Source organism: Vigna unguiculata, chromosome 10, assembly GCF_037176805.1.
Source record: "Vigna unguiculata cultivar grain cowpea cultivar isolate G323 ecotype 2 chromosome 10, ASM3717680v1, whole genome shotgun sequence".
In the NCBI taxonomy this organism is placed as follows: Eukaryota; Viridiplantae; Streptophyta; class Magnoliopsida; order Fabales; family Fabaceae; genus Vigna; species Vigna unguiculata.
The window spans coordinates 51,299,068-51,325,346 of record NC_140801.1 but is presented as its reverse complement, the minus strand read 5'-3'; the positions used below and the strand labels follow the sequence as shown (position 1 = coordinate 51,325,346).

At 37.9% G+C, this 26,279-nt stretch overlaps 2 protein-coding genes, 1 non-coding gene and 1 pseudogene across 4 annotated transcripts in view; 2 read left to right on the top strand and 2 right to left on the bottom strand.

The window, feature by feature from the left end:
- Positions 1-5,679: 5,679 nt before the first annotated feature.
- LOC114165651 (uncharacterized) lies at positions 5,680-11,336 on the bottom strand. The gene is made up of 2 exons (XM_085667600.1): positions 8,902-11,336; positions 5,680-6,357 (listed from the first exon to the last, which is right to left on the bottom strand). The coding sequence occupies exons 1-2, from the start codon at positions 11,323-11,325 to the stop codon at positions 5,905-5,907; spliced, it is 2,877 nt and encodes a 958-aa protein (XP_085523726.1). The 5' UTR covers positions 11,326-11,336; the 3' UTR covers positions 5,680-5,904.
- Positions 10,676-10,782, top strand: LOC114167965 (small nucleolar RNA R71). Its single transcript, XR_003600563.1, has one exon. It is a non-coding gene; the product is annotated as a small nucleolar RNA R71 (small nucleolar RNA).
- A 3,198-nt stretch (positions 11,337-14,534) lies between the features above and the next one.
- Positions 14,535-26,279, top strand: part of LOC114166203 (midasin-like protein) — a 45,377-nt gene continuing 33,632 nt past the window's right edge. For both annotated transcript variants that reach the window (XM_085668099.1, XM_028050895.2), the window contains exons 1-14: positions 14,535-14,898; positions 15,228-15,544; positions 15,999-16,065; positions 16,153-16,388; positions 16,476-16,685; positions 16,900-17,069; positions 18,118-18,227; positions 18,338-18,457; positions 19,390-19,465; positions 25,284-25,406; positions 25,543-25,642; positions 25,724-25,817; positions 25,907-26,041; positions 26,119-26,175. In XM_085668099.1, coding sequence (XP_085524225.1) covers positions 14,794-14,898; positions 15,228-15,544; positions 15,999-16,065; positions 16,153-16,388; positions 16,476-16,685; positions 16,900-17,069; positions 18,118-18,227; positions 18,338-18,457; positions 19,390-19,465; positions 25,284-25,406; positions 25,543-25,642; positions 25,724-25,817; positions 25,907-26,041; positions 26,119-26,175 — 1,920 coding nt within the window. In that variant the 5' untranslated portion in view covers positions 14,535-14,793. The remainder of the gene's footprint in view (positions 14,899-15,227; positions 15,545-15,998; positions 16,066-16,152; positions 16,389-16,475; positions 16,686-16,899; positions 17,070-18,117; positions 18,228-18,337; positions 18,458-19,389; positions 19,466-25,283; positions 25,407-25,542; positions 25,643-25,723; positions 25,818-25,906; positions 26,042-26,118; positions 26,176-26,279) is intronic.
- On the bottom strand, positions 20,220-21,017 carry LOC146883412 (secreted RxLR effector protein 161 pseudogene; annotated as a pseudogene).

Sequence of the window (26,279 nt, the reverse complement as noted above, 5' to 3'; positions counted from 1 at the left end):
AAGTTGTGGTATGTTGACATTACTTACCTTAAGTTTTAACTTTTTTAAAACTTACACCAAATTGGTAATTTTAGTGTTAAACTACCCTATATCATGCCTATTTAATACGCGAGTCGGGTTAGCCAATTGAACTTATTGGGTTGATAATTAAGATGTACTCAGTGTGAGTGGGGTTAGCCACTCAAATTTATTCTGATGTCAAGTAGGTTGTACTTAGAGATGTCAAAATGAGTTTCAACCCGTGAGCCAACCCGGCTCACCACGGGTTCGAGCCGGGTTGGGTTGAGAAAAATTTAACTTTTTCAAAAGTGGGTTGAACTCAACCCGGCTCACTTAACCCACGGGTTAAACGGGTTCGAGCCGGGTTGAAGGTGGGTTGGCCCACTTAACCCACCAACATTTTTTTACAAATTTTTTTAATTTTTTTAATTTTTTTTTAATAATTATTTACTATTCCATTATATTTGTTCACAATTTCATAATTTTAAATACTAGAATGTTGCTTAATTATATTTGAATAGTTTAAATGTTTAATTAATTTGATTGTCAAGTTATATATATGTTGATACTTTAATCTTTAACTATAATCTTTATAGTAAATTACTGTTGAATCTCTTGGCAAGCGTACCAAAAGTCAACTGTAGTATAATGATTTGAAGTAAGAGTGTCGAACCCACGAGGAACGGATTCAGTTGAAATAATTAATTATCTCGATCAGCATATATATATACAGAGATTTTAAATTTGATTTGACATTAACCTTTGCATAAAATTAATACAGTAAAAGCGGAAAAGTTTAGAAAAATACAGTAAAAGAAACTGGGATTGAATTTCATCTATCTCCCTTGTCTGTAATCTGGATGAATATAAAATATAACATCTGAAAATACCAATATTGATGCATACTCAAAAATCATTTATACTGATCCCTCGCGTATAAAATTCATAAGATTGGTTTCCTGAATATTGATTCCTCACATATTCAACAAACTATCCAGCATTACGGTCGAGTGTTAAAAGCAATTGATATATTGAGATCTATTCCTAGCATCACAGTATATCAAGTATCATTGTTCAAATCAGATTTTCAGAAATACTTTCCAGTCAGATCTAAAAATCAAAATCAAAACATCTATTGATCAGATAGAAGTAAGCATTAAGAGTAGAACAATAATACCAATACTGAGTAAAACAGAAATGCTATATATAAATATCACCAGATTACATCCAAGTTCGAGTAGATTACATTCAATCCCACGGAGAAGATTAGCCACTCATGGTAGCTATCAAAATCCTATGAGCTAAGAAGAAGAAGAAGAAGAAAATGAGAAACTGATGCTCCTGGTATCAACTCTGCAGCACGGACCTCTTCTCTCCCAAAATTCCAAGCTCAAAAATCACTTTCTGATGCATGAAGAATATATACCCACGAAGTCTCGCTCAAGCTACCAAAGTCTCGCTTGAGCGAGACAGCATTCTTCATCCTAAAGAAAGCCTCTCGCTTAGGCGAGATGTGTTGAAGCCAACATCTCGCTTAAGCGAGCAAGAGTACTTCAAGCTGAAAAAAGGGTCTCGCTTAGGCGAGATTGGCAGCATCTGAGCTCGCTTGGGCGAGTATGGGGGCAAGAGAGGGTCCCCACTGCACGAACTCTCGCTTAAGCGAGATTCTGCGTCGCTTAAGCGAGAATGGCGGTAGTGGCTTTGGCTTAGGCGAGAATGCTTTGGTTTTGAGCGAAGTTAACAGCATTCCTTCCCTATTTTCTCTATTTCTTACTTTCTCCTTCACTCTTCTTGAGTTCTCTTTAATCTTTCCTGAAAAACACACAAAATAGGATCAAATGATTTCTTTAAATCAAAACTTGGAAGCATGTGATTAAAACTTAGATTTAGGGAGAATCAATATGAAATGAACACAAATTTAAAGTATAAGTGCCAGAGTTTGTTATGAATCTTTACTAAATTTTGGCACTTATCAACTCCCCCCAACCTAGCATCTTGCTTGTCCTCAAGCAAAGTAACAAAATCAACAGCCATTCAAAACGAAAACTGAAATTGGTTATTGAGAAATCATTTTCACAGTTCCTTTCCAGACAACTTTTGCATTCCAAACCACAGATTCAAAATCAGAAGCAAATGGTGAGTCCAATTATCAAACAGCAGTAGGATAAGAGTGCAGCCAATTTTTCAGGAAAACTAATTGTAAGAACAAGTGATTATAACCAAGGAAATTCTCTCTTAAGTCTCACAGGCATGTGTCTCTCTCATTTTCCACTGAATTTCAACAAATCAAAATTGCTAGTCATTTTCAATCCAACCACAAACACACAATCAGCATGGATCTTAAGGTCTTTTCAAGGTTGTAATGAGGCTAGGCTTTCAAGAATAATGGTTTTTCAAGATCACAAAAAGCACAACTTAGAAAAGAGAGCATAACTACAATTCAAACCCAATTCTACTCTCCATTCCTCATAATTCAGACCTCAATACACCAAGTTTCTCTTTCATTCATAATTCACTCTTATCTCTTTTTGTTCTTTTTTTTTTGTTTTTTTTTTTGAGTAAATGTATACATTTCTACACAATACTAGAGAGTGAATTATGATACTCAGCCCTTTTCTTCCTTAAGTGCAATTCTACCAACCAATTACCCTTACAATTGAAAAATACACCTATGCTCTCTATCCCTAAGTGTGCAAAGGGAAAGGATAATAATTCAAGTTAAGGTTAAGGTGCATAATTCAAACAATTAGGCTCAAATGGGCTATCAACAAAGGATGATTATTTACAGGTTGGCTATTTGGCACTGAGTTATAAATTCAACAAAATTGCCTTAATCATTTCCATGCTTTAAATGTGATGTTATCAAGTGAAAACTCAAGCAATATCAATTTGTCAACAAACAGTGGAAACACTCAAACTGTTTAAGGATTCACACACTCACTGGGTTTTCTGGTTTATTTCCTTGGTATCTCACTTGTTGTTACAACTGATTATCTTGACTAACTATGCAGCACTAATATCCTAATTCTGTTTAATTATGAATTCAACCAAAATTTCTTTTTTTCACCTCTGTGTTCAGTTCACTCAGTTGTTCAAGACTCAGGATACTTACTGAAATCAAATTTCTTTTTAACCAACTTCCTCAAGAAAAATTTTCAAAGTGATTCCCAAAAAATTTTAGCTGTCTCTAAGTATTATGCACAAAATACTAAGCCAAAAAGTAAAGTTAAACAGTTAATCAACTAGAAAATATAACATTCTAGCCAAAACAACTAAAGCAAAATAGTAATAATTACATAAATACTGCAAAATACTAAAAGAAAAAGAACAATGAAACCGTATTTATAGAGTTTGAAGGGTGGAATGGTGATGTGGATCAATCTCCTCCAAAATCAATCTCATCCTCAATGTCTGCTCCATCTGTGTCAGCAGCTCCTGATGGTCCCTCACCTGCATCAGGTCCACCTCCCCCTGGGAAAATAGGACTGTCCCCAGGCCACTGTAGATAAGTGAAGAATTCTGGTGGAGTTATGCCTGGGTATGGTCTGCGGACATTGTGATAGAGGTACTCCTGAAGGTGGAGTTGTCCTCTATGAATAGAAGCATTTTGCTGGTGAGTGTGCTCCATCTGCAACCTCAGATATCTCATCTGCTCAAGCAATTCATTATTCATGTTGAGCTGAGGTTGCTGTGTGGGCCCTGTTTGTTGTTCTTCTCTTGCTGGTTGGTCTTCAGCTGGTTGGTCTTCAGCTTGTTGGTCCAACTGGGGCTCTTCTTGCTGCTCCAAGTCCTCTGGGTGAGTACAAAAATGTTCAATGAATTTCTTGGTAATTGAAGGTCTTATCTTTTCAGTTAGGTCTACCTCCACCCCTTGTTCCTGGCAAAGAGCTGTGATCAAGGCCGGAAAACCCAAAGCACCTTTTGCCTTGTCATTCCTACTGTTGACTTCGTATCTCACAAATTTGTGGATCTCTTCAGATATAATTGTGGCGACGTCAACAGTGAGATCCTCCCTCATTATGCAATAAAGGAGATGACATCTAGGCACGTTCAAGTCTGACACATGACCAATGGGCACTATGTTTGCAAGTAAGAATGTGGTCCAGACTTGGGCTAATGTTTTCATATCCCCTCTTAGAATTCTGAGGGGATTTCCAGTGGGTCCGACTTGATAAGATCGATTTGCAGCGCATATAAGGAGGGCCACTTCATTTTCGTCATAAGGTTCATGACTCCTCCTTCTTGTTGTGAAGTCACAGCGTTGCCCTGGTTGTAAAGGTAGTGGATTACCAAGGAACTCACTGATAGCAGCTCGATCATAATTTACCCACCTTCCCCTAACTTTAGATCTCTTTTCACCAGGATTGTCCTCAGAATAAGCATTTGCATAGAATTCCCTGACAATTTCTGGGTCAAATTTGGGAAGCGGGTCAGCCAACTTCATCCAGTTTCTCCTGATAAGGCCATTCAAGAAAGGATCATATTCATCTGGAAGTAGAACCACCTTTCTTTCTTTGATAAAGACCCAGTTCTTTATCTTTTCATAACGTTCTTCTCTTTCGGGGTCTCTAAAACGGTTGGTTATTGGCCTTTCAGGAGAAGAGCTACTTGCACGTCTTCTCCTCTTCCCTTTATTGGTCTCAATAACGGGATGTTTAGCTGTTGTCTTCGTTTTACCCATTGACCTGCAAGTATGAGAATTAACCACCAAAAACATGACCAATTCAGCTTAATTCACTAACCAATCACAAACAAGAACAATTTCAACATGGCATTTTAAGTAGGGCATTTTATCAAACACATGGAGTGCATTTTCAAATGGTGAAAAATTTTGAAACAAGTCAACCATAAGCAACCCACATTTTTCAATTTCAGCATCAATTCAAACTAAACCCCACAGTATAAACACAAAATGCATCAAATTATAGCATGGATACTACCTAGGGTTTACAAAAACACAAAAACGTGATTATGCTTGGTGAAATTGAAGAGAATGAGAGGTAGAGTTTACCTTAAAAAGGAATTAGCAAAGAGAAGCCGAAAATTAGGAGCTAAAATGCAGAGAAAAGACTGAATTGTGGCGCGCTCAAAATTGAAGAGAAGAGAAGGTGAGCGAGGGTTTGGAGAGAAGAGAGAAAGTGAACAAATCTGCCACTGTCCCTCACTTAAACGCGAATTCTCGCTTAAGCGAGAATGGCTCGCTTAAGCGAGATGAGCGTGAGAGGAAAAAATTAAAAGTCTCGCGCAGGCGAGACTGTTTCGCCCAAAACACCCCTGGTGCAGGGCATTCTCGCCCAGGCGAGATACTACTCGCTTAAGCGAGTATATCAGCAAACTTGGTTAGCTCAGGTTCTGCATATATCGCCCAGGCGAGACATGTTTAGCTTGGGCGAGATTTTGTGCAGTTTTGGAAAACTCTGATTTTGCCACTTCTCAAATTTTTGCTCAACTTCTCCTCACTTGATTCATGATCCTTTCAATCCAAATAACTCTAAAACACGCATCAAACCATACTTCAGTCAATTCTCTATCATTCCAAAAAGTTTCACATCAACAAACTCAAAATCAAGCTTTTAAACTCAAATTTCACAATTTGGCCAAAACAAGGCAATTTTTAACATTTGATGATCTCAATTCTGGCACCAAAACTCATTCCCATGCCTAGCATACCAGTTTTGTTTAAAAACAACCAAAATTGCATGGTTTGCCTTATTGAGATGATTGGATGCTAAAATTCACCTTTTTACACACAAACATAGAGCTATAAACACAAACACATAATTACATACACAAACACATTTAATCACACAAAAGATGAAATTGAAGTGCAAAAACATAATTAAAACACTGGGTTGCCTCCCAGGAAGCGCTTGTTTAACGTCACGAGCCTGACGCCTGTTTCATTTAAGGTTCATCAAGTTGAATGATTGTGGCGAGCCTATCAATCTCACCACCAAGATAGGGCTTCAACCTTTGCCCGTTTACAACCCAGCTCCTTTTAGATTCAGGATCCTCTAGTTCAATGGCTCCATAAGGTCTCACATTCTTGACAAGAAATGGTCCTGACCATTTTGATTTTAGCTTTCCAGGGAATAGCCTCAACCTGGAATTGAACAATAACACTGATTGACCAGGATAAAATTCTCTTTTGAGAATTTTCTTATCATGATAAGCTTTCATCTTTTCCTTGTAGAGCTTAGAGGACTCATAAGCGCTGAGTCTCATTTCTTCCAATTCTTGCAGCTGTAATTTTCTCTTTTCTCCTGCTGCCTTTGGATCAAAATTCAAGAATTTCAAGGCCCAGAATGCCTTGTGCTCCAGTTCAACCGGTAAGTGACATGACTTACCATATACCAGCTGGAATGGGGATAAACCTGTGGGAGATTTATAAGCAGTTCTGTATGCCCAGAGTGCATCATCCAACTTCATTGACCAATCTTTTCTTGAAGATGCTACAGTCTTCTCTAGAATACGCTTGATTTCCCTGTTTGACACCTCCGCTTGTCCATTGGTTTGTGGATGATAAGGTGATGCAATTTTATGCCGCACTCCATAATGTTCCAAACATTTCTGAAGTTGAGCATTGCAAAAGTGTGAACCACCATCACTAATCAACACTCTTGGAGTACCAAACCTGCAAAAGATGTTCCGCTTGAGAAATTTGATTACAGTTTTGGCATCGGCCTTAGGAGCTGCTACTGCTTCAACCCACTTCGTCACATAATCAACTGCCACCAAAATGTATTCATTTGAGAAAGAAGATGGCAGTGGTCCCACAAAGTCAATTCCCCAACAATCAAAAGCCTCAACCTCTAAAATGATATTCAGTGGCATTTCATGTCTTTTTGAGATTCCCCCTATTCTCTGACAGCTGTTGCAATGTTGCACATATTTGTGTGCGTCTTTGAATAAGGTAGGCCAATAAAATCCAGACTGGAGGACTTTTGCAGCTGTCCTCTCTCCATTAAAGTGCCCTCCATATGGGGAACTATGACAGTGCCACAAAATGCTTTTTGCCTCATCATCGGATACACACCTTCTCAACAATTGATCAGCTCCAATTTTGAACAAATGAGGATCATCCCACACATATTGGTGTGCATCTTTCAGGAATTTCCTCTTCTGGTGCCAATTAAAATCTTCAGGTATGACCCCTGCAGCTTTGAAATTGGCCATGTCAGCAAACCATGGCCTTTCTTGCACCATCATCAATTTTTCATCAGGAAACTCCTCCTGCACCTCTGATTGAGTGTTGGTCACCTCAGTATTCACCAATCTAGACAAATGATCAGCTACAAAGTTTTCACTTCCCTTTTTGTCCTTGATCACCAAATCAAATTCCTGCAACAATAAGATCCATCTAATTAGTCTTGGTTTTGAATCAGATTTGGTTAACAAATATTTAATTGCAGCATGATCAGTATATACAGTGATAGATGAACCAATCAAATATGCTCTGAATTTTTCCAATGCATAAACTATAGCTAGCAATTCCTTTTCAGTTGTTGCATAATTAATTTGAGCTTCATTAAGGACTTTGCTAGCATAGTGTATAGCATGAAAAACTTTGGATTTCCTCTGTCCTAAAACTGCTCCTATGGCATAGTCACTTGCATCACACATTAACTCAAAGCCTAAATTCCAATCAGGAGCAATTATCACAGGAGCTGAAACCAATTTCTGTTTTAACAATTCAAATGCATGCAAACATTCAACATCAAAATTAAAAGGTGTATCCTTGTTGAGCAGATTGCTGAGTGGTTTGGCAATTCTGGAGAAATCTTTGATGAATCGTCTGTAGAACCCAGCATGGCCTAAAAAACTCCTGATACCCTTTACATTTTTGGGTGGTGGCAGCTTTTCAATGATCTCCACTTTAACTTTATCAACTTCAATACCTTTAGCAGAGATTTTGTGGCCCAGCACCACACCTTCAGTTACCATAAAATGGCACTTTTCCCAATTCAAAACCAGATTAGTATCAACACACCGCTTCAGTACGGTGTTTAAGTTTTCCAGGCATTGATCAAATGAAGCCCCAAATACAGAGAAGTCGTCCATAAAGACTTCTATGCATTTTTCCACCAAGTCCGAGAAAATTGCAAGCATGCATCGTTGAAAGGTTGCTGGTGCGTTACACAATCCAAACGGCATTTTCCTGTAAGCAAACACACCAAAAGGACAAGTAAAAGCAGTTTTTTCTTGGTCTTCTGGATCCACTGCAATTTGATTATAACCAGAATATCCATCCAGAAAACAATAGAAAGCTTGCCCTGCTAACCTTTCTAGCATTTGATCCATGAAAGGTAAAGGAAAATGATCTTTCCTAGTGGCCTGATTTAATTTTCTATAATCTATACACATTCTCCAACCTGTGACTGTTCTAGTAGGAATTAATTCATTTTTATCATTACAAATAACAGTCATACCTCCTTTTTTTGGAACTACCTGGACCGGGCTGACCCAGGCACTGTCAGAGATTGGATAGATCATACCTGCATCAAGTAACTTCATTACTTCTTTCTTGACCACCTCTTTCATGGTTGGATTCAATCGCCGCTGAGGCTGTGCTACAGGCTTGTAGTCTTGCTCCATATGAATTCTGTGCATACAGTAGGATGGACTAATTCCTTTAAGATCAGATAAAGTCCAACCTATTGCACCCTCGTTGGCTTTAAGAACTGAAATAAGCTTTTCTTCTTCAGAAGCCGTTAAAGCACTACTAATCACCACTGGTTTGTTACCTCCATCTGCAAGAAACACATATTTTAAATGAGGAGGTAATACCTTTAGCTCCAGCTTCTGACTTTCAGTTCTATTTTCTTGCTGCAATTTCTCCGGCTGTATATCATTTGATTCAATTTCTTTTGCTGAATTCAGATGTGTTAGGTATTCATCAACTTCCTTTTCTTCATCTTCCTCCAGATCATCACAAGCACCAATCAAAGCTTTTTCTAATGGGCTTGCCTTTGTCAATTGTTTCCTGGATGATAGAAAAATTTCATCTATCACATCCATCCTGAAGCATTGTTGCTTGTCCTTCGGGTGCTGCATTGCTTCAAATACATTAAAGTTGACTTCATCATCTTGCACCCTGACCTTTAATTTGCCATCATCGACATCAATAATGACCTTGGCCGTCTTCATGAAAGGTCTTCCCAGTATTAGAGGAACTTCAGTGTCTTCCTCAATATCCATTACTACAAAATTAACTGGGAACATGAATTTGTCAACCTTAACCAAGACATCCTCTGCCACACCATAGGGATACTTCATGGATCTGTCAGCTAGCTGTAATGTCATCCGTGTAGGCCTCACTTCCAGATCTCCTATTCTCTTTAGCATAGACAAAGGCATCAGATTTATACTGGCACCCAGATCAAGCAATGCCTTTCCCACTGGTAATGTCCCGATTGTAACTGGAATAGTGAAGCTCCCAGGGTCTTTAGATTTCTGAGGTAATGATTTCTGAATTATAGCACTACACCCTGCTTCAAGCTCCACTGTCTCTTCAGAGAATCTTCTCTTTTTTGTTAGGAGCTCTTTCATGAATGTTGCATATGTCGGCATCTGCTCCATAGCTTCCACAAAGGGGATGTTAATCTGCAGTCGCTTGAAAATGTCCATGAATCTTGCAAACTGCCTTTCCTTGTCTTTTTTGGAGGGATTTTGAGGGTATGGCAGGCTCTTCAACTGAGGCACCTGTTTCTCACCCTTCTCCCTCTTTTTCTCCTCACTTTTATTTTTTTCTTCCTTTTCTTCTCTCTTATTTACAAACTCTCTTTTATTTTTTTCTTCCTCTCCCTCACACTCATTTTTTTCATTCTCTCTCTCTTTTTCCTCCAACACCTCCTCCTCTACACCCAGGTTGTCTCCAATCCCTCTTCCCACAACTTTACCACTTCGAGTGGTAATAGATTTACAATGCTCCTTTGGATTAGTCTGTGTGTTGGCTGAAAATTGACTTGTCTGCTGATCTGATAATTGTTTTGCCAACTGTCCAACCTGTGTTTCAAGATTTCTGATTGAAGCTTCTGTATTCTTCTGATTAATCAAAGAAGCTTGCATAAACTTTTCCAAAGTATCCTCCAGTTTAGATGTTCTGTCATGCACCGAAGGATAATGTTGTTGTTGTTGTTGATAAGGAGGTTGTCTGTTTGAAGGACCAGCATCTTGCTTCCATCCAAAATTCTGATTTGGATTGTTTCTCCACCCCTGTGAAAAGTTGTTATTGTTGGAGAAATTTCCTGGTCTTCCTTGGTTGCTCACATATTGAACTTCTCCTTGTGAGCTACTCTGATAAGAACAATGACCATTTGGATGATCTCCTCCACAGAAGTCACATCTCATGGGTTGTTGACTAGGAGAAGATTGCACAACTTGCAACTGCTCTGGTAATTTAGACATCTGCTTTGTCAGTGCTTCAATCTGTTGAGTCAGAATCTTATTCTGAGCTAAGATCGCATCTGTAGTACTAAGATCAAGCACTCCCTTCCTCTGAACAGTTTGCCTATTATGCTGAGCTTGATGATCTGTGGATGCTAATGCCTCAATGATTCTTGTTGCTTGTTCTGCATCTACACTCATCATTGTTCCACCTGCTGCTGCATCTAATATCATCTTGGTGTCAGGCCTCAGACCATTATAGAATATGTTCAACTGAGCAATATCCTCAAATCCGTGATTTGGGCATTTCCTCAATAAGGAATTGAACCGCTCCCAAGCTTCACAGAATGGTTCATCTGGTCCTTGCCTAAACGTTGAAATATCAGCTTTGGCTTTGATGTAGCGAGATGGTGGAAAGAATCTGTTCAAAAACTTCTCCTCAACATCCTTCCAACTATTCAAACTCTGATTTGGATGTGACTTAAGCCATTCCTTTGCTTTAACTGCCAAAGAAAAAGGAAACAACCGCATGTATACATGCTCAAGATCTCCTTCTTGAAAGCCCATGGTTCCTATCAATTCATAGAATGTAGAGAGATGAGTGTATGGATCTTCATTATCCATTCCAGTGAATTGATGAGAACTGATCAAGCTGAGGAAAGCTGGCTTCATCTCCAGAGTTTTAGTGGTGGATGGTATTGCTATGCTAGAAAAATATCTCGGCCCTTGTTGCATAGCATAGTCTCCAAGTGTCTTCCTGGCTGGAGCTGGTCTCTGATTCTCCATGTTTTCTGATTGAGGTGTGATGGAAGTACTGGAAGATTCTTCCCTTGTCTTTCCTTGCTTCTTTTTGCTTTTGCCTCTGTTCCTTCTAGCTGTCTTTTCTATCTCCGGGTCAAATGCTAATCGATCTTCAGGAACCTGACCTCTTAAGAGCATAAATCAAACAGCTCAAGCAAGGATTAGTATAAAGGGAAAATTTAATAAGCTATCTAATAAAGAAAAATATACACAAAGCTGGATGAGATAACTAGAAATTTCAAAAGAACACCGTTCCCCGGCAACGGCGCCAAAAATACTTGTTGAATCTCTTGGCAAGCGTACCAAAAGTCAACTGTAGTATAATGATTTGAAGTAAGAGTGTCGAACCCACGAGGAACGGATTCAGTTGAAATAATTAATTATCTCGATCAGCATATATATATACAGAGATTTTAAATTTGATTTGACATTAACCTTTGCATAAAATTAATACAGTAAAAGCGGAAAAGTTTAGAAAAATACAGTAAAAGAAACTGGGATTGAATTTCATCTATCTCCCTTGTCTGTAATCTGGATGAATATAAAATATAACATCTGAAAATACCAATATTGATGCATACTCAAAAATCATTTATACCGATCCCTCGCGTATAAAATTCATAAGATTGGTTTCCTGAATATTGATTCCTCACATATTCAACAAACTATCCAGCATTACGGTCGAGTGTTAAAAGCAATTGATATATTGAGATCTATTCCTAGCATCACAGTATATCAAGTATCATTGTTCAAATCAGATTTTCAGAAATACTTTCCAGTCAGATCTAAAAATCAAAATCAAAACATCTATTGATCAGATAGAAGTAAGCATTAAGAGTAGAACAATAATACCAATACTGAGTAAAACAGAAATGCTATATATAAATATCACCAGATTACATCCAAGTTCGAGTAGATTACATTCAATCCCACGGAGAAGATTAGCCACTCATGGTAGCTATCAAAATCCTATGAGCTAAGAAGAAGAAGAAGAAGAAAATGAGAAACTGATGCTCCTGGTATCAACTCTGCAGCACGGACCTCTTCTCTCCCAAAATTCCAAGCTCAAAAATCACTTTCTGATGCATGAAGAATATATACCCACGAAGTCTCGCTCAAGCTACCAAAGTCTCGCTTGAGCGAGACAGCATTCTTCATCCTAAAGAAAGCCTCTCGCTTAGGCGAGATGTGTTGAAGCCAACATCTCGCTTAAGCGAGCAAGAGTACTTCAAGCTGAAAAAAGGGTCTCGCTTAGGCGAGATTGGCAGCATCTGAGCTCGCTTGGGCGAGTATGGGGGCAAGAGAGGGTCCCCACTGCACGAACTCTCGCTTAAGCGAGATTCTGCGTCGCTTAAGCGAGAATGGCGGTAGTGGCTTTGGCTTAGGCGAGAATGCTTTGGTTTTGAGCGAAGTTAACAGCATTCCTTCCCTATTTTCTCTATTTCTTACTTTCTCCTTCACTCTTCTTGAGTTCTCTTTAATCTTTCCTGAAAAACACACAAAATAGGATCAAATGATTTCTTTAAATCAAAACTTGGAAGCATGTGATTAAAACTTAGATTTAGGGAGAATCAATATGAAATGAACACAAATTTAAAGTATAAGTGCCAGAGTTTGTTATGAATCTTTACTAAATTTTGGCACTTATCAACTCCCCCCAACCTAGCATCTTGCTTGTCCTCAAGCAAAGTAACAAAATCAACAGCCATTCAAAACGAAAACTGAAATTGGTTATTGAGAAATCATTTTCACAGTTCCTTTCCAGACAACTTTTGCATTCCAAACCACAGATTCAAAATCAGAAGCAAATGGTGAGTCCAATTATCAAACAGCAGTAGGATAAGAGTGCAGCCAATTTTTCAGGAAAACTAATTGTAAGAACAAGTGATTATAACCAAGGAAATTCTCTCTTAAGTCTCACAGGCATGTGTCTCTCTCATTTTCCACTGAATTTCAACAAATCAAAATTGCTAGTCATTTTCAATCCAACCACAAACACACAATCAGCATGGATCTTAAGGTCTTTTCAAGGTTGTAATGAGGCTAGGCTTTCAAGAATAATGGTTTTTCAAGATCACAAAAAGCACAACTTAGAAAAGAGAGCATAACTACAATTCAAACCCAATTCTACTCTCCATTCCTCATAATTCAGACCTCAATACACCAAGTTTCTCTTTCATTCATAATTCACTCTTATCTCTTTTTGTTCTTTTTTTTTTGTTTTTTTTTTTTGAGTAAATGTATACATTTCTACACAATACTAGAGAGTGAATTATGATACTCAGCCCTTTTCTTCCTTAAGTGCAATTCTACCAACCAATTACCCTTACAATTGAAAAATACACCTATGCTCTCTATCCCTAAGTGTGCAAAGGGAAAGGATAATAATTCAAGTTAAGGTTAAGGTGCATAATTCAAACAATTAGGCTCAAATGGGCTATCAACAAAGGATGATTATTTACAGGTTGGCTATTTGGCACTGAGTTATAAATTCAACAGAATTGCCTTAATCATTTCCATGCTTTAAATGTGATGTTATCAAGTGAAAACTCAAGCAATATCAATTTGTCAACAAACAGTGGAAACACTCAAACTGTTTAAGGATTCACACACTCACTGGGTTTTCTGGTTTATTTCCTTGGTATCTCACTTGTTGTTACAACTGATTATCTTGACTAACTATGCAGCACTAATATCCTAATTCTGTTTAATTATGAATTCAACCAAAATTTCTTTTTTTCACCTCTGTGTTCAGTTCACTCAGTTGTTCAAGACTCAGGATACTTACTGAAATCAAATTTCTTTTTAACCAACTTCCTCAAGAAAAATTTTCAAAGTGATTCCCAAAAAATTTTAGCTGTCTCTAAGTATTTTTATTTTATATATATATATATATATATTAGTAAGAGGGTATGCCAATTTTATTTTATCTAAACTGAATTAATGTATTCAAACTTTTAAGATCCATTACTTTTAAAATATAATTGTTATAAGAATCTTTATGATAAAACTTGATGATATATTGTTTTTATTTTATATTTTTATTATTGGATTTAGGGTCTAGGATTTTACAAATTATAATAAAATATATTTAATTGGTATAATTAAATAACTACATAAAAACATATCTACCATGCACACTTTCAATAATACTTAAAATTAACTCTATATAATCTTTTTGACATTTTCTTATCTACAATCAAGTATATATTTTATTCTTTATTTTTTTTTTTTACCAAACATTAACTATATATATTTTACCTTTAAAACTTTCTTTTTCATTTTAACACATATTCGGTTGGTTCACGGAGAGAACGTATATAATGACTCTTAAACCCTAAAACCCCGCACGACACAAGCAACAGCAGAGACGAAGAGAAGAGCCATTTATCGGAGTGGAAGACTCGCCGCGGACTTTGACAGCGGTGGAGGCGGCAAACATTCACAGCACAATCTTAACCTTCTCTAATTAACTTAATCGCTTTTGTTTTCTTTTGATTGCTTTCGCTATTTGTAGCGAGGTCAAAACTAGTTCATAGGTCGAAAGTGTTTTCTAAATTTTCTATTTATTTTTCTCATATTTCATTATAAGTGTTTCAGCTTCAAATGGCTATTGACGGTAGTTTCAACCTTCATTCTTCACTTCGGAGATTTCTCGATCGTTGCCCAAAGCTCCAGTGTTTTCCGCAGTTTGAGTCACTTGAACAGAGGGTATTGCCTCCATTGCTGATTGTTTGTTTTTTTTCTTTTAAGAAGAGTATTTTGTTCAAAAAGAGAGAAATCTTCTTGCTAAGAATTCAATACAATTCAACTGCATTTTTGTACACTGAAATTTAAAAATACAAGAAAGTCCAAGAAAGTCCGATAACTTAGTACTACTCTAGAAACTTTTGGAAACCACACAATTTTTGTGTATCCCACTCTTGTTTGATGAGCTCCACCCATGATTTATCACTCTTCCCTAAATTTTAACCAATAAGAGAAACACTCTGCTTTCGTATTATTTTTTTTTGTTTATCATGTTTTTCTTTTCTGGACAGGGAGAGGTGACAGAAGAGGAAATTGTTAATGTGCTAGGAGGGGTGTTTCTGCACCCGAGTTATACAATTCCGTTGATGGGCTGTTTCCGACCGATCGCTCAATGCATTGTAGATAAAGCTGTTGCTTTGCTTCGTCTTGTGCCAAATTTGAGGTCTATTCCCGAGGACACTGCTCGTGAAGATGATCGTGACAGTGTTTTGGATGGGGTCGTGAATATAGTAGAATTTTATAGTCAACAGGGAAGGGGTCTGGATCTTCATGAGCTTGCCTGTCTAGCTTTCTGTCGTGCTCTTGACATGGGTCCTTTTCTGTTGAGGTTCAAATATTCCCGAGTCTCTTATTCAATAACAATGCTTATCTTTGTATTTGTTCCTCCATTTTGTCCTAAATAAAAGAAATGCTGTGCTCATCCCCTAACACTCCATTTAATAATTTTAAGAGTTAGAAAAATACATGTAAATAATAAGAATAGAAAGGAGGAAAAGGATTTCCATTTCTTAATTTTCAAGGAAATGATGAGTTTGTATACTTCAATATTATTATTATTATTATTTTAAAATGAAATTATAGTTCATAATGCTCGTACTCTGCTTAGCTTAGTTTTGAGGTATTTAGTTATCATCTATCTTCCTATTAGTAGAAATGTCGGTTCTTTTAGTATTGTTGGTTTACTGTAATTGTTTTAGCGATCTTAGTTTCTTTTTCTAGCTTGGTTTGTTCTGGCTTATTTTTTAATAACATTATGTGTTCTTCTTTGCTTCTTGACGCAGTTCTATATTAAGCTATTTCAATTTTGCTCCTGCTCCATTTGAAAGATTTGCACTGAAACAAGTTATGGTTAGTATATTTCTTTGTAAAGTTTTTTTTTTGAGAAATAATTTGGAGTCATGCTTCTGCATATTGCTAAGTAATGCCTTAACACAGGTGGAGACCCATGAACTGCATGTTGCACAAATATCATACCGTTTCCTTCTAATGGAACGTGAAATTTTCTCAAAGCTCTGGGACTGGTCTTGTTTTCTTGACCTCGTAAGAGAATCATGCAAATCAGATCTTAAATGGTGTGGGGTGCAGGTATTGAGCGTTCTGCTCAAATTAGGTTATAAAGCCACTGAAAACCTGAATGTTGGAGCTGAGGAAGCTTTTTCTTGTCTATTGCGGTTAGTAATGTTTCCTTACTTTTGGCCAAATGTTGTACTTAAATATAGTGCATGCTTAATTACAAATCTTCAACTTTCCATATTCAGCTGGGAAGAGTTCTGTCAGGACACATCCCTAGAGAAAGTTGGTTGCTATGTCAAGCCAATGGCAGACTATGTGTCCAGTTCCCCAGATAGAATCATGGATTTGAATAATGAGAACTGTTTAAAATCCTCTGGCTTTAATTATCTGCCTGTTAGTTCATCAAAACTTCGTGAGTTGCCACAACATTTAAAGAGGCAACGACTTACGACAAGGTACATGTTATATTATTCGTATTTGAAATGCTGTTGTTTCTGACATGTATTGGGATTTTAGTTTTTAGAATATATGCACTTACTTTTATAGTGAGATGAATGTTTTTATGCTTCTCCTTGTTTTATTTTTTCTTGTAGCTTTTCTTCGAAAAAATTATAATATTACGTATTTCATTTGGATTACCCTTGATTTTGACGTCTTCTGTAATTTTAGGGATGATATATCATTGAGTAATACATTTGTATTGACCTCAATGGTGAAGAAAAGTTATGATAGAGTTCTTTTGGCAGTCAGTCAGAAGTGGCCTGTTCTTTTATATGGCCCCACTGGTTCTGGAAAATCTGCTCTTATTGCGAAGGTGGCTCAGGATAGCGGAAATCAAGGTATGCCTTAGTATTTACTGGTTAGTTATTATTATTTGTTTTCCCTTGTCTACAGATTGATTGAGGATATAATGTATATATATATATATATATATATATATATATATATATATATATATATATATATATATATATATATATATATATATTATCGGGGAAGCTGGGTGGTTTGGACTATGGGTAAATTAATTGTCATTACATGCTTAATGGAAAATGGAAACTATATAGACTGGTTTTGTACTCACTTTTTTCGTCATGATTTAGGTGAAGGGAAATATATTGAACTAGAGCCCTTTTTGGGCCTCCTTGACACTATTAATTCTTCATCTCACTTGAATAAAAAGGTTTTGGTGCCTTGATCTTACTATGGATTTGTTGTATAAAAATTTACTCCAGTTGTTCTTTGTATAGGAATTCTTTTTTCTTGATGAACAGTTATTGAAATTGAAGACTCATATAAGATCTAATCTTTTGTTTGGATTATGATACTTGGTAGAGTTAATAGTGAGGATATGGTTCAAATAAATAGGTCAAGCTAGGTTCTTTCCCTTGGTATGTGTGTAGTTTGTGGTGCATGATCAAATTCTGCATGTAATATGTTTTTACATTATTCGTCTAATATTTTTTCATGGCTCTTTATATCAGCATTTCCAGTGAATGTTGGTGTCTTAGGTCCGTGTTCCAATTTTTAATTAGTTTTCAGGGTTTTGGTAGAATTGGAGGTCAAGTTTTTGTTTTAATTTGGTGTTTGACATTGATTCAGTGCAAAGCTTTTTTGCGTTCTTCCATATTGTTTATTTTTTGATTGTTTACTATTTTATAGTTTGTTTTGGAGGATTGCATATTTTCTTTACCTTATCTTCATCTCAATCAATGCATGTTTGAAAATGCTTAAATTTTTAAACTAATGTAGTTATTTTTCAAAATCTATAAGAGGAAGCTAGTAAAAGTAAGAGCTTATTTTCAGAAATAAGTTGAACCTAACTTGCACTAAATTTCTTCTTTTATTCTTGTTTGCATCAATAATTTTTTATGTTCTTATTTGCAGTGCTATCCATCCAGATGGATGACCAAATTGATGGTAGAACATTGGTCGGAGCTTATGTCTGTACAGATAGGCCCGGGGAGTTTAGATGGCAGCCTGGGTCACTTACCCAGGTTTGTTTTGATAGTTACTATCATATCTAATCATCAACCTGATTCAGATTTCTTGCAATGTATGCCTAGAAGTATGCTTCTTATTATACTTGTTGTTGTCTTAATCTCAGGCTGTGCAGAATGGGTTGTGGATTGTTTTTGAGGATATCAACAAAGCACCATCTGATTTGCACTCCATATTAGTGCCTTTATTGGAAGGGGCTGGTTCATTTGCAACAGGACACGGGGAGGTGATTTCTTTGCACTTTACAGTTCTTAAATAATGTTATTGGAGTCCAGTGTGTTATATGTTGTCTTTTCAGGTTTAGTTTGATATGTTTGATATGTTTGTGTCACATTTTGAAGTCGTTGTCTCAAAGAATGATCATTCTTTTTGAAACTTTATCCAAGTGTTGAATGTTTTGATATTCTGTTTCCATTTTTTTTGGATTAGGATATTCTATTTGAAGGATCGAAGGTAAGTAAATCTCACATAGGTTAAGAAATCCACTTAAGCAGAACAGTAGGACAAGTAGAAGAAGTGACTAAAATGCTACAAACTAGCCTCTGCATAGTAGTGAAGCTGTTCACTTTTGTTGAAATGTAATGTTTTATTTCATTTTTTATTCATGTATGGGAACCCAACTTTAGGGTTAGGGTTTAAGGCAGTGCCTTCACTCTTTATATTCTGCCCTTTGTATTCTATAAATACAGTAGTAAAGGTGTAACAGTGTAAGAAATATACACTGTTTTACTCCATTACATTTATTCAACTACTTTAAATAGACAGCCATATGTGGAGACGGTGTAACTCCAAAGAGAGGCCAAGTTGACAATTATGAACAACTTCAATATGGACATGTCTCTCCATTAAGATACATTAAAACTCTGATTAAATCATAGTCTGTGTTTTCTTAAAAGCCTTCAAAATATATTATGAAATTCTGCACCTAGGTGAAAATATTTATCTTGTGTGCACAATGAACCCTAATCACGTTTCACTAAAAAGTATCTGCTTTGTAAACTATGTCAATTTTCTAATAAATGTTTTTTATTTCATTTTTTTGTGCCACATTTAGGTGAAACTAGTGTAAATGTCACCAAAGTGCTAAATTTCATGTCAACTTTCCAGTCCATTACTCTGTAATTGTCACTAACTGTTGGAACATTACATATTTTGCAGGTAGTAAGGGTGGCTGAATCTTTTAGAATTTTTTCAACTATTTCTGTTTCTAAGCTTGACACATTTGAGAGTGCAGGTTTTTACCTTACATCTTTCAATTTTTTTATTTTATTATAATTTTTATGACATGATAGTTTTTTTGATGCCCATGTTAATTTGGTACTTTAGTATGACTCCTTTCCAAACAAGAGAAAGAAAAAAAATATTCAGAGCTATTCACGATATGTTCCTTATAGTAACTGAATTCATAAATTATAGTGAACAAATAATACGAGCTGCTAGATATATTGGTCAAGGTCTCATGATTACCTTATCTCATGCAAATAGGTTACCCGTAACTATTCAATATCCTTATGAAAAAATAATCTCATCAGAACGTTTTCGCGGTCGAATACATTTTGAATTTGATAAATGCATTGCTTGTGAAGTATGTGTTCGTGTCTGTCCTATAGATCTACAACCAGACCAACATTTTGTGGAAGTCCACAGTAAATGCAGTCCTTTGATACAGTATGTTGAAACATGATGCATGCATCTTTGAAGGAACACGACATGATATTGTTTCAAGTTCTTCGCATCTGTGAATTCCCAGGATGCATGCATTTCTGTTTTTATGGCCTATTGTTGCTTCCATTTACTGTGGATATTTATATGGAGTTGAGATTAAAACAGACAAAATATGTTTGAGGGCTTGATTAGAATTCCCTCTACTATTCCTGATATTTATATATATGATGAAGGAGATACAAAAAAGGTGAAAAACTAAAGGCTGCAGCTAGGTGCTAGGTTAGAGGTTATCCAACACTCAACCTCCTAGCCTACACATCATGATTGCCTAGATATATTAATTACTCCTACACTCCCCCTCAAGCTGGAGCATACAAATTGTATGTACCCAGCTTGGAACAAATAAACTCAATTCGAGGTCCTCTTAATGACTTGGTCAACATGTCTGCGAGTTGGTCATTCGATCCCACAAACTCAGTACATATTTCCTTTGCCAATAACTTTTCACGAACAAAATGACAGTCTATTTCTATATGTTTTGTTCTCTCGTGAAACACTGGATTTGAAGCAATGTGGAGAGCAGCTTGATTATCGCAATACATCTTCATAGTCTTGATGTCACAAAACTTAAGTTCTTGAAGAAATTGCTTCACCCATATAAGTTCACATGTTAGTGATGCCATGGCTCTATATTCAGCTTCAGCTGTCGATCTAGCTACTACACTCTGCTTCTTACTTTTCCATGAAATAATATTACCTCCAAGGAATACACAGTATCCAGTAGTAGATCGTCTGTCCATAGGAGATCCTGCCCAATCCGCATCACAATATCCAGAGACATGAAAGCTTCCTCGATCTTCATATAACAACCCTTGCCCGGGAGCCTTTTTTAGGTACCTTAGAATGCGGATGATAGAATTCCAATGGCCAACACATGGAGACTGCATAAACTGACTAACCACTCCAACTGCAAAGGATAGATCTGGCCTTATAATGGTGAGGTAAATTAGTTTTCCAACCAGCCTCCTGTATCTTTCAGGGTCAGAGAATAATTCACCTTCTTCAGTTGTTAACTTTTGATTTGGGTCCATAGGACTCTCTACTGGTTTACAATCAATCATACCAGTTTCTTGCAGGATATCAAGAGCATACTTCCTTTGAGAGATTACAATGCCATGTTTAGACTGTGCCACTTCAATGCCCAAGAAGTATTTGAGGCTTCCCAAATCCTTGGTTTGAAAATGCCTACACAAGTGCTCCTTTAATTGAGATATGCCAACAATATCATTTCCTGTAATGACTATATCATCAACATATACTATTAGGTAGATACATTTCCCAGGAGAAGTATGCGAGTAAAAGACGGAGTGATCTGCCTCACTGTGTCTCAACCCAAAACTTTGAATAATGGAGCTGAATTTTCCAAACCAGGCACGTGGTGATTGTTTGAGGCCGTATAAAGAGCGATGCAATTTGCACACCATACCAGACTCCCCCTGAGCAACAAATCCAGGGGGTTGCTCCATGTAGACTTCCTCCTCAAGATCACCATGAAGGAAAGCATTCTTGATATCCAATTGATGAAGTGGCCAATGACGAATGGCGGCCATTGCAAAGAAGAGTCGAATAGCAGTCATTTTCGCCACAGGAGAGAAAGTGTCACAATAGTCAAGGCCATAAATCTGAGTGTACCCTTTGGCAACTAATCGGGCTTTGAGCCTATCAACCTGACCGTCAGAGCCAACCTTAACTGCATATACCCATCGACAACCAACTGCCTTCTTGCCCGGTGGGAGGGGCATGAGCTCCCAAGTGTGGTTGTGTTCAAGAGCTTGCATTTCTGCAATCATGGCTTGTCGCCATCCAGGATGATCAAGGGCTTCCTTCACATTTTTGGGAATAGGAACAGAAGACACTGAAGATAAAAAAGAACAATAGAAAGGCGACAATCTGTGATAACTAAGAAAATTATAAATAGGATGGGGGTTCCGAGTGGAACGAATACCTTTTCGGAGAGCAATGGGCCAACCAGAATTACCTTCATCAGGAGGCGTGGGAGCAAGAGACGAAGGAGAAGGATCTGAAGTCGAGGAGTCACCAAATTCTTGGATAATTGGGCTATCCGTCAGAGTCCTGTGTGGGAGGTCGGGACTCGGGAAGGTATCAGTAGGTGGGGATAGGGGCTCGGGAGTAGGTGGAGTAGGACTTGGGTTGACAGAGACAGGGGACTCAACCACAGGAAGAGGGAGGACTTGTTGTATGACATGAGTGTCTTGAACAGAGGAAGAGAAATAAGGGGTTTGTTCAAAGAATGTGACATTGGCAGACATGTAGTATTTCTTGGTTTCAGGAGAGTAACACCGATACCCTTTTTGAAGACGAGAATAGCCCAAGAAGACACATTTGAGAGCACGAGCAGAAAGCTTATCTAGACCTGGAGACAGGTCGTGAACAAAACATACACAACCAAAAACCCGAGGAGGAATGTGAAAAAGAGGGTTATCTGGAAACAAGATGGAGACAGGGACTTTATGATTGAGAGAGGAGGAAGGCATCCGATTAATAAGAAAACATGCAGTTAAGAGGGCATCTCCCCAATGATGGACAGGGATATGAGCACCAAGCAAAAGTGTGCGAGCAGTTTCAACCAAGTGTCGATTTTTTCTTTCTGCTATACCGTTTTGCTGTGGTGTGTGTGGACAAGTGGACTGATGCAAGATACCATGTGAACTTAAAACTGCAGACAAAGCAGATGAGAAGTACTCTTTGGCATTGTCACTTCTTAAGATTTTGATTACTCGACCAAATTGGTTCTTGATTTCGTGTAAAAAAGATGTGAAGATGGATAACAATTCAGAACGATCTTTCATAAGATAAACCCAAGTACATCGTGAAAATTCATCAATGAAAGTAACAAAATACTTAAAACCAAAAGACGAAATACGACTAGGTCCCCAAATATCGGAATGAATGATGGAAAAACTAGAATTACATTGTGAGAGAGACTTTTTAGGAAAAGCGATCTAACATGTTTGCCTAGTTGACATGATTCACATTCTAAGGTGTGGAGACCACTAAGTTCAGGACACATTTTTTTTTAATTTAGACAAATGAGGGTGACCAAGTCGATCATGTAACACTTTAGGACTAGGAGCTGCAACACATGACACTCGTGGACGAGATCCAAAATGATATAAACCGCCGGCTTCATATCCTTCTCCAATCTGTCTCCCCGAACCACGCTCCTGTATAACAAAAGATTTGTGATCAAAGGTTACTGAACAGTTGAACAATTTGGTTAACTGGCTTAAGGAAATTAAATTAAAGGGACAATTAGGGACAAAAAGGACAGATTTTAGAGTGAGGGAGGGAGACATGATGACTCGACCGACTCCCTTTGAGGAAGTTTTAGAGCCATTGGCAAGGGTTATAAAATGAGGTTTGTCTTGAAATGAAATGGTTGAGAACAAAGAGGTATTACCAGAGATGTGGTCAGAAGCACCGGAATCAATTACCCATGAATGGTGACTGTCAATGGATTGAGAAATGCAAGCTGTTGAAGTACTCGGGGCTTGAGATGATTGTGTCAGGCTGCTGGACTTGAGACGTAGGTACTCTTGATACTCGTCCTCAGTGAATTTGGACTCTTTAGTGTCAGCCTGAGAGACATTAGCAGTCTTAGAAGGAAAACCATGTAAGGAGTAACAGTTTTCTTGAGTGTGACCCATCCTCTTGCAATACGTGCATTGAGGACGTCCACCTCCTCTAGGTCCACGTCCTCCTCTTCCTCGAGTAGCGGCCATAACAGATGAATCTACTCGAGCATGAGATTCTTGAATTTCAAGTGTTGGGACTTTTGGGACACGAATCATACGCTGGATCAGGGTGTCCATGGAAGGGACCTCATGAGAGGTCAACAGTTGATCTCTAATGTGATTGAAGTCTGGATGAATGGCGCGAAGAATCATCACCATATAGTATTTGTCCAGCTTCTTCTTCATTTCATCTGAAGCGTCGACTTCGAGAAACATCCGCAGGTCTTCCACGGCTGATTGTGCTTCATTCATGAAGGAGATCATGTCATGATTGGTCATTTTCAGAGATGCCAACTTGTCCGCCGAATCATATAGGCGTTGGATATCGTTGGCATAGATATTCTGAGTCCTCTTCCAAAACGAGTGACATGTTTTGAATGCCCTAAGAGACATTAACAGTCTCGGCTCCACGGATTGCCACAACAAGGCACACAATTGAAAATCTGCTTGCTTCCACTGTTCGGCTTTTTCTTGAGGCACATGGCTTCCGTCTTTCTCAAGGTGGTCATGATGTCCTTGACCAAGGAACCACATCTCGACAGCAGCGGACCAAGAGAGGTAATTTTGTCCATCTAGCTTCTCGGAAGTAATGGAAGGACTTCCAGAGAATGAAATAACACTTCCAGAGGCCATTTCTGATCAAGGGAACAAAAAACAGAGAGTAGAAACGCAGAAACGCAAAAAACAGTGGAGATTTTTAAACGACCGAGGGAGATGTCCGCAAGGGTGACGTCTGGACCTCACTGAATCGGAGTTTTGAGGGTTGGAACAGCAGCAGAAGACTCCGGCGAGAGCTACGGAGGTGGCGCCGTGAGGTTCCGAGCAGCAGAAGGCGGCGCGTGGGCTGCACGCGCCTGTTCGCAGCGGAGAGAGAAGCGGCGCGTGGCGGCGCGTCGACGGGAGGCTGGTTCCGGCACCGGTGGGGTTGGCTGTCGCTCGGAGAGGCGCTCCAGATCCAGTGGTCGCCGGCGAAAACTGAGGTGGTCGGAGACGGCGGCCGGCGGCGAACAGTGGCGGAACAGTGGCAGACAGCGACGGTTTTGTGAACAGTGACAGTGGGTAGCTTTGGATAGTGTTTTATGGCAGTGAACAGCTACAGACGGTGATTAACAGTGACGAATAGCGGCGGACAGCCGCGGACGATGGCAACAAGTGCCAATGGACAGACCAGACGGAAACCAGAGCGGGATCGACCCGCTCTGATACCAAGTTGAGATTAAAACAGACAAAATATGTTTGAGGGCTTGATTAGAATTCCCTCTACTATTCCTGATATTTATATATATGATGAAGGAGATACAAAAAAGGTGAAAAACTAAAGGCTGCAGCTAGGTGCTAGGTTAGAGGTTATCCAACACTCAACCTCCTAGCCTACACATCATGATTGCCTAGATATATTAATTACTCCTACATATGGTAAAAATTTCTTTTATTAGATATTTGGCAGACTATTGATACTTTTCAATCCATCCACCTCACAGTGGGAAAACTTAGTTGTTTTTGTTGAACAAACTTTATTCTTTTCTCTTTTTTTGGACTATAAATGAGATGCTGACCTTTTTGTTCTGGAAGGTCAAAATTCATTTAGTGTCTTTTGGAGAAGAGTGATGGTTCCGCCTCTTGATAATAAAGACTTGCAAGAGATACTTAAAGCGAGGTATCCGGATTTGGAGCTTCATGTTAGCCAACTCATAGGTATTGATATGATATTTTGTTATTCTGTAGTTTCATGCAAACACATGTTTATTTTGTAAGAACTTTAAGTGATGCATTCGTTATTATATTGCTGCTGAAGATATGTGTGGATGTATGCATGTACATTTTTTGGCAGAAACCTTTGAAACGGTAAACAATATTTCCATGCTTCAATTTGCGGGTTTCCACCCAGGAAGTTCTACTTCTGCTTACCGCCCCTGCAGGTTCTCATTAAGGTAATTAATTTAATAATATTTTTACCGTGCTTGTTTTGTCATTTTTCAATTATTGATGTGACTTTTGATTATCCGTGACAGGGATCTCCTTAAATGGTGCAAAAGGATTGCGGGTTTAGGATTTAGCCTTGATGGTAGCTTATCTGAAAACCAATGTTTTTGTGTGTATAAGGAGGTCTGACTTTTAAGTTCTTATATCTTTTATTTTCCTCATAAGATATTTCCTAGACTTGGTTCATGTTTAACTGTTGTCTTGTATCTCAGGCTGTTGACATATTTGCATCCTCTTCGTCTTCAATTAAAAATCGTTTGTCAGTAATGAAAGAGATTGCTGAGTTGTGGAAATTACCTGTTTCTGCTGCTGAGACCTTGTATCCCTTAGACAAACCTATAATTCAGGTTTTATCTAATGCAATTGCAATCTTTGATTCATAATTTTGCTACCTCAGTTTCTCAATTCTGTATGTTAAATGCAGGACTCTGTCACATATTTAAGAATAGGCCGAGTTTCCCTGCAGTACACCGAAAAACCTGTAAGTATTCAGTCTAGTCAGTTGACAACTTTGAGTTTAAATGATGATACAATTTTGGTGAAGGTCTCATTTTCTGTTGGGATTGCTATTTTTTGTTTTAATGC